Source organism: Papio anubis, unplaced genomic scaffold, assembly GCF_008728515.1.
Source record: "Papio anubis isolate 15944 unplaced genomic scaffold, Panubis1.0 scaffold240, whole genome shotgun sequence".
Lineage (NCBI taxonomy): Eukaryota > Metazoa > Chordata > Mammalia > Primates > Cercopithecidae > Papio > Papio anubis.
This window is the reverse complement of record NW_022162458.1, coordinates 2,514-10,004: the sequence shown is the minus strand read 5'-3', so window position 1 is coordinate 10,004 and position 7,491 is coordinate 2,514. Positions and strand designations below refer to the sequence as shown.

Sequence of the window (7,491 nt, the reverse complement as noted above, 5' to 3'; positions counted from 1 at the left end):
AGACATAATGGAAACCGAACACGGGTTTCCAAAATGAGAAAAAATCCTATCAGGGAGGGAGGAGGGAAGAGGAAGGTTCAGCCAGTGCCTCCAGACTGAAATTGAGTAATATCAATTTCCTCATCTTCACACACATCTTCAGGCTGCATGTTCTGTGGAGTAGCTTAGAGTAAATCCATGGTTTGTGGAGTACTCAAATACCTAGGCCGTCTCACATGACATTAAGGCCTCTCCCAGCTTCCCAAGGCAGCCTCCAAGTCACTGGCAGGAGAATTTGGCTGAACTGCAAGCAGGACTGGGCAGAGATTCCTCTACAGTTAGAGAAGGGACTGTCTCCAGGCCTGATTGTTCCAGGACTGGGTGCACAGGTCTGAGCCGTTCCAGGAGTGGTGGCCCAGGACTGGATGTTCGGGGTCTGGTTGCTCCAGGATGAATTGTTCCAGGTCTGGGTTGCTCCACGCCGAAGGTTCCCAGTCGGGTTCACCAGGCATCCTGGTGGCAGAGGTAGAGGACTGGGGCAGGTAGGTGCTGAGGCCTTCTGGAAAGAGAAGGAGGGATTAACAGAAAGGGTACAAGGACAACCAGCACTGTCTGTGACTGGCGTTGTGTGTTTCAGGGATGGACAAGATTGAAGGATCACTGAAAGGAAAGAACAGAATAAACTTTCCTGTTACCTGAGTCACACCATTGCTATTCTTTGGCCAGTTGTTTTTCTGCCACCTCTTAGATTTCATTCTCTGGTTCTGGAATCAGGTCTTCACCTGCAGGGAAAAATGACAGAAATTGTAAAATATTAGTAATACAGATGTACTGTGAATCAAAGAATATCACTAACTTTTATTCCTGGCGAGGCACCATGTCTCACACCTGTAATCCCAACACTTTGGAAGGCCAAGGCGGGCAGATTGCTTGAGCCCAGGAGTTCGGTACAGGATGGCCAACATGAGGAAACACCATCTCTACAAAAATCCAAAAAATTAGCTAGGTGTAACGCTGCACGTCTGTGGTCCCAGCTTCTCAGGTGGCTGTGGGAGGATCGCTTGCACCTGAGAAGTGCACTCCAGCTGGGCGACAACAGAACCAGAGTGTTTCAGAAAAAAAGAGAGAAATGAACATTTTGGATAGAAAATAAAGGCAAGGGCCAAGTGTAGTGGCTCACGCCTGTAATCCTAGCACTTTAGGAGGCCGAGCCAGGTGGATCACTTGAGGTCAGGAGTTGAAAACCAGCCTGGCCAACATGGTGAAGCCCCATTTCTACTAAAAAATACAGTAAAATTAGCAAGGTCGTGGCGGACACCTGTAATCCCAGCTACTTGGGAGGCTGAGGCAGGAGAATCCCTTGAACCCAGGAGGTGGAGGTTTCATTCATTTGTACTTAAACCAGCCAAAGTAATGCTAATGTCATTATGATGTCTCATTATGAGGCCACTGCACTCCAGTCTGGGCGATAGAATGAGACTCCATCTCAAAAATAAACAAGAGAAAAAAAGGAAATAAAGGCTGGAAGAGGATAAGCCAATTAATGAAAGAAAATGGCCAATAAATAATGAACAATGATTAGACTTATTAGTAAGCAAATGCACACAGATAAAAACAAAACAAGCTGGAGGTTGCTGGCAGAAAGAAAAAAAAGGAAAAAAAAAAGTTTGTATTTTAATGAGAACCAGTGTGAGTTAGGGATTCTCCTCCTAACCTGGAAAGCAGAGTTACATACTTCTTTTTTTATTAAGGAAACGTTGGAAAGATTTTCACAATATTGGTCTGTGCAGGAAAGTGGTTAAATGACACATTCACATAATAGAATATTTAAGGAAAGAAAGAGGTGAAGAAAGTTACAAAAGTATTTCATCGTCATACTTAAATTATTTGCAGGAGGCGATGTGCTGACACATAGAACACACATCTATGTGCATCCACAGAGATCTTAGCCATACAAATCAGTCTAATTTTTGTTTACCTCATTGCAACAACAAAACAAGCCTACCTGTTTGTAGCTGAGGTTCAGGATGTTGGAAAGTTCTTGCATCTGCTGGAGGCTGAGGCATTTCTGTCTCTGAAATCTATCATTGAGTATTAATATTGTGCTGGGAGGTGAAGAGAAACACAGTTCTGGCCTTCTGTTTCTTTGGACTGACCTTTGTCTTCCTTTTTGTGGCACTATTCTCTGCAGCAGTAGGTTGTTTGCCTTTAGACTGGTGGAAGAATCGGGCTGGGGTCCCTAACAGCGATCCATGAGGAAGGAAGAGGAGAGACTGTTGGGAACAAATAAAAGGACATCTTTGTTCAAACTTTTTCAAATATTAAAATACCCCTGTTAAAAAAAGTGTTTCTTAAAGCATTTTGATAATTCCCAGAGACCCAGATCTAAGTAATAAGAAGCAACTTCTTAACCAACCCTGGCACTTTGGCAAGTTTTGTACAGTATTAATCCAAGAAGTCTTATCAGTATCTCCATTTTGTATATAATAGACCGCATTGGGAGAGATCTACAACAGTGGCCAATGCATTGCTAAGCGCTTTTTTTAACCACATTTTTTTTTTTTTAAGATACCACATTTTTTTAACCACATTTTTTTTTTTTTAAGATGGAGGTTCACTCTTGTTGCCCAGGCTGAAGTGCAATGGTGCAATCTGCTCACCACAACCTCCACCTCCCGGGTTCAAGCGATTCTCCTGCTTCAGCCTCTGGAGGGGCTGGGATTACAGGCATGCACCATCACGCCTGGCTAATTTTGTATTTTTAGTAGAGACAGGGTTTCTCAATGTTGGTCAGGCTGGTCTCGAACTCCTGACCTTGTGATCCGTCTGCCATGGCCTCCCAAAGTGCTGAGATTACAGGCGTGAGCCACCGCACCGGGAAGGCACTACCACTTTTTACTTTAAACTGATGCTCAAAAGTCCCCACACTGGGTGTTAATAGGTCAGAATAGATATCCACCAATTTTCACCTATTGCATCTCACCCTAAATCACTTTATGTTTATGATCTTCATCAACACCTTCATGACTGCTTAAATGACATGATTCTGGGGATTCTATAAAACCAGCACCTCGGCCAGGTGTGATGGCTCACGCCTGTAATCCCAACACGTTGGGAGGCCAAGTTGGGCGGATCACTTGAGGTCAAGAGTTCAAGACCAGGGTGCCAACATGGTGAAACCCCATGTCTACTAAAAATTACAAAAATTAGCCAGGAGTGGTGGCACATGCCTGTAATCCCAACTACTGGGGAGGCTGAGGCAGAGGAATCACTTGAACCCGGGAGGCGGTGATTGCAGTGAGCCGAGATCGTGCCACTGCACTCTAGCCTGGGCGACAGAGTGAGACTGTGTCTCAAAAAATAAAAAACCAGCGACTGACTGCCCAGTTCTTAATGCTACGACCAGCATGATATGTGAATTTGCGTAAGTTTGTTTCCATCCAGGCCTTCCGTTTACTAGCTCTGACCTCATCTCCAAAAATATTTATTTATTTATTTAAATGAGATAACCAATTGAAATTCTCTAACATAGGGCCTAGCATACACTGATTTTGTAACTAGAAATGAATACCTAGTTTTCCCAGTGTTTATCTCTCAATTCTAACCTGCAGTCACAGAACAAATGGACAGGCTCTAAAACAGCAAAATTCACAATCTCTTCTGTCTTGCAAGGAGCTCTGAAAAGCAGAGGAAGCCTTTCAACTAATGATCAGAATTGGGGAAAATCCTAAATATTAGCTAGCTATATAAACTGTCACTTGATGTGTGCTAAAGAAAACACGCCCACTTGCTCATTCCCAAACCCAGCACGGTTATTTTTAACGTCTGAAATTATAAAGGTGGCCAGGCGCGGTGGCTCATGCCTGTAATTCCAGCACTTTGGGAGGCCAAGGCAGGGATCAGTTGGGGTAAGGAGTTTGAGACCAGACTGGCCAACATAGGGAAACCACGTCCCTACTAAAAAATACAAAAATTAGCCGGGCATGGTGGCATGTGCCTGTAATCCCTGCTACTCGAGAGACTGAGACAGGAGAATCACCTGAATCTGGGAGGCGGAGGTTGCAGTGAGCCGAGATCGCGCCACTGCACTCCAGCCTGGGCAACAGTAAGACCTTGTCTCAAAAAAAAAAAAAAAAAAAAGAAAAAAATGATAAAGACAAGAACATTAATGCAAAGTTTTTAAAAACTGGGTGAATAGCAACGCGGGTGGGTCAACGCCTGTAACCCCAGCGACTTTGGAAGCTGAGAGTGGAGGATCGCTTGAGGTCAGGAGTTCAAGACCAGCCTGAGCTACAAAGTAAGACCCTGTCTCTACAAAAAGAATTTTTAAATTAGCTGGGTATAGTGACACACGCCTCTCATCCTAGTACTTGGGAGGCTGAGGCAAGGGGATCACTTGAGCCCAGGGTTGAGGCTGCAGTGATCCATGGTCATACCATTGCACTCCAGCCCGGGTGACACAGCGAGTCCCTGACTCACAAAAAGAGAAAAGCAGGGTGACATTCAAATCTAAGGCTCAAATATGGCAAATCGTGTTTACTTAATTTCTTTCCACAACCTACTCTTGCAATAGTCAGCAATGTAAATGCACTTTTTAAGCTATTTTACAGTGTCAGTGTTACCAATGGCATTCTTGGTAGTTATTCATCTTCTTAAGTTTTTGAAACTACTGAAAAATTGATTTTTCAAAAAGTGGTAGTGGCTTAATGAGTATCCTGAGTAATTCCCACCCCTTGCAGCTACTCAGTCAGAAGTCTGAAGTACTAGTGCACAGGTTTCATGTAAACTGACTCTAGCTACGTTCTGTTTGACTGTCAGCAGACTGAACTTCTAGGAATTATCTTACTGCAAAGTTGGTCAACACTCTCCTGTGACTCTAGGAGAAGTAAACATGGAGGTGCTCCCCTAAACTCAGAGCTGCCCGTAACATCCACAAAACCCAGAGAATGGAGGAAGAGCCTGCAGCTGCTAGTGACGTAGGAAAAGAATCATACAAATTATATATTATCTACAGAAAGCTCATCGATCTGCTATGCCATTTTTGAGTAAAACAAAACATCATGCTCGTCCCTGAGCTATGATGTTAGGTCTTCTGGTTAATTAGCAGTAACATCTTCTATAGCTGCGTGTCCAGTGCTATGTGAAGGTGTACACATCACCTTCATTTAACTATAATGATACTTTTTTGTTTCCACCATGCCTAAGCCCATAGGTTCTCAAATTTACTACATACTGTTCAACTGCCAAATTCTGTGTCCTTCAACTCAGTGCACACTCCTGAGACTTGGGACATGGTCAAAGGGCAGGTGCCACCAAGTTACAATTGAAAGAGGGGTTTCCAGAGGATTAGTTGATAATAACACTTGCTTATAATAATGGTCTATCATTGCTCAAGAGGGAAATGATCCCTCAACCCTCTCTCCTTCTCTTTTCCCTTAAGTAACTTGGCCTTTCAAGGATAAATTTTTTTCTTACCAGTCTCCGTGTGAGGCATCTCAGCAAAAGACATTTGCAAGGATGGATGGTTTTCTTTAGGCCCACAAATCACAGGCATAGGTGAAGATTCTTTACCATCGGATGCTTCCAAGCAAGGCAAGCTTTGGGGACAAGCTGGATCCACACTCCTGTTAGTATTGAGGAAGAGGAGAAAAAAATTTAAGAGGTAGACTGGAAAAAAGGTTAAGGCAGCTTGAAGACTTTTCTGGAAGATGTTAGAGAAATATGACCTCCAGAAGCAGAAGTATCAAGAAGTTGGGATAAAGAGAGTCGCCTACACAATAACAGGAGACAACCAGCTCAGTCCAGCAGAACGTTAAAATCCTGGAGTCTCTAGATTTATAATGAAGGCTCTATCACCCTTAGACCCACCCCTCCTGGCGGACACACCCCACCGGCCCACCCTTGTGAATTCTCAGTTAATCCCATCTGCCAGTCTCACCAAGGCCATTGTAATGCAAAAGTAACTGCGGAGTAACCCAGACGAGGTCAGGAACTAGAAAACCGGGTAACAGAACCTGAAGACAAACTCAGCAATAAATACTTCCAGGTTCATCACGTTTCCAACTTTTAAATCAGGAATGGTTCAACAGGAATGCAATAAAACTTTAAAAATAAAGAAAAAGGCTGGGCGCGGTGGCTCACCCCTGTAATCCCAGCACTTTGGGAGGCCATGGCGGGTGGATCACCTGAGGTCAGGAGTTCAAAACCAGCCTGTCCCACATGGCGAAACCCCGTCTGTACTAAAAATACAAAAATTAGCCCAGCGTGGTGGTGGGCGCCCGCAGTCCCAGCTACTCCAGAAGCTGAGGCGGGAGAATCCCTTGAACCTGGGAGGCGGAGGTTGAGATGAGCCGATATCGGGCCACTGCACTCCAGCCTGGGCTACAGAGCGGGACTATGTCTCAAAAAGGGGGGGTGGAGGTGGGGATGCATGTACCTTCAATATCTGAGGTTACTGAAATTCTCATTAGGGCGATTTCTTGATTTGAGATAACCTAGTGTCTCAAAATCTGTCTAGTTTGGCCAGAAATTTCAACTAGCTCCATTTTCCTCTTTCATTCACTTTGAGGTCATAGTAAAACACAACATAGCATCATAGTATGAAGCCAAGGTATCAGTTAATGTTGAAAATGGTACTGTTGGAACGGAACTGTCGATTCCCTCCTGGGCAGGGGTTGCCGCGAAGGATCACCGACACGAGATTCACAGCAGAGAGTTATTTATTACTAGCGCGCTAGGGTCCCAAGCTCTAAGTTGGCCCTGGGACCCCGACTGCTTGTTACAGGCTGTTTATATAGGCAAACACAAGTTCAAACACAGCTTAGGGCGCGAAATTCAAACAAAGCTTTAGGCGCGTGATAATTGGGTCTAGCTATGGCCTGAGCAAGGTGTCTTGTTCTGATTGGTTGGGGCAGGACCTTATGAGGTTCTTTCCTGGAATTGTTAATTCCGGGAACATTGAGTCAGGGTCAAGGGTGGGACCCCATAAGGTTACTTCCCGGAATTGTTTTTCTGTTTGAGTTCTGGGAACATCGGGGGGCTATCCATGGCCATCTGGTGTTTTTTTCTTTTTTTGAGGCCTAGGAATTATGAGGCCTAGTTTCAGTACTTGTGCCGGGCGCGGTGGCTCACGGCTGTAATCCCAGCACTTTGGGAGGCCGAGGCGGCCGGATCACGAGGTCAGGAGATCGAGACCATCCTGGCTAACACGGTGAAACCCCATCTCTACTAAAAATACAAAAAATTAGCCAGGTGTGGTGGCGGGTGTCTGTAGTCCCAGCAACTCGGGGGGCTGAGGCAGGAGAATGGCCTGAACCCAGGAAGCAGAGCTTGCAGTGAGCCAAGATCGCATCACTGCACTCCAGCATGGGCGACAGAGCGAGACTCCGTCTCAAAAAAAAAAAAAAAAAAGAAAATGGTACTTGTTTTCAGCCCCTGCCTTAGTTTCCTTTAGTTTGGTCTCTTGTCTATCCCTCCTCCCAGGTGGTCGACTTCTGACTTTTTCCCTCTGGC

At 44.9% G+C, this 7,491-nt stretch overlaps 1 protein-coding gene across 1 annotated transcript; it reads right to left on the bottom strand.

The window, feature by feature from the left end:
- Positions 1-221: 221 nt before the first annotated feature.
- On the bottom strand, positions 222-5,848 carry LOC101016098 (homeobox protein NANOG). Its single transcript, XM_031661728.1, is given in 10 exon segments — positions 222-280; positions 283-334; positions 336-391; positions 394-538; positions 675-761; positions 1,985-2,098; positions 2,100-2,191; positions 2,194-2,212; positions 2,215-2,252; positions 5,455-5,848. Coding segments are annotated over 10 exon segments (741 nt in total). The 5' UTR covers positions 5,534-5,848.
- Between the last annotated feature and the right edge of the window lie 1,643 nt (positions 5,849-7,491).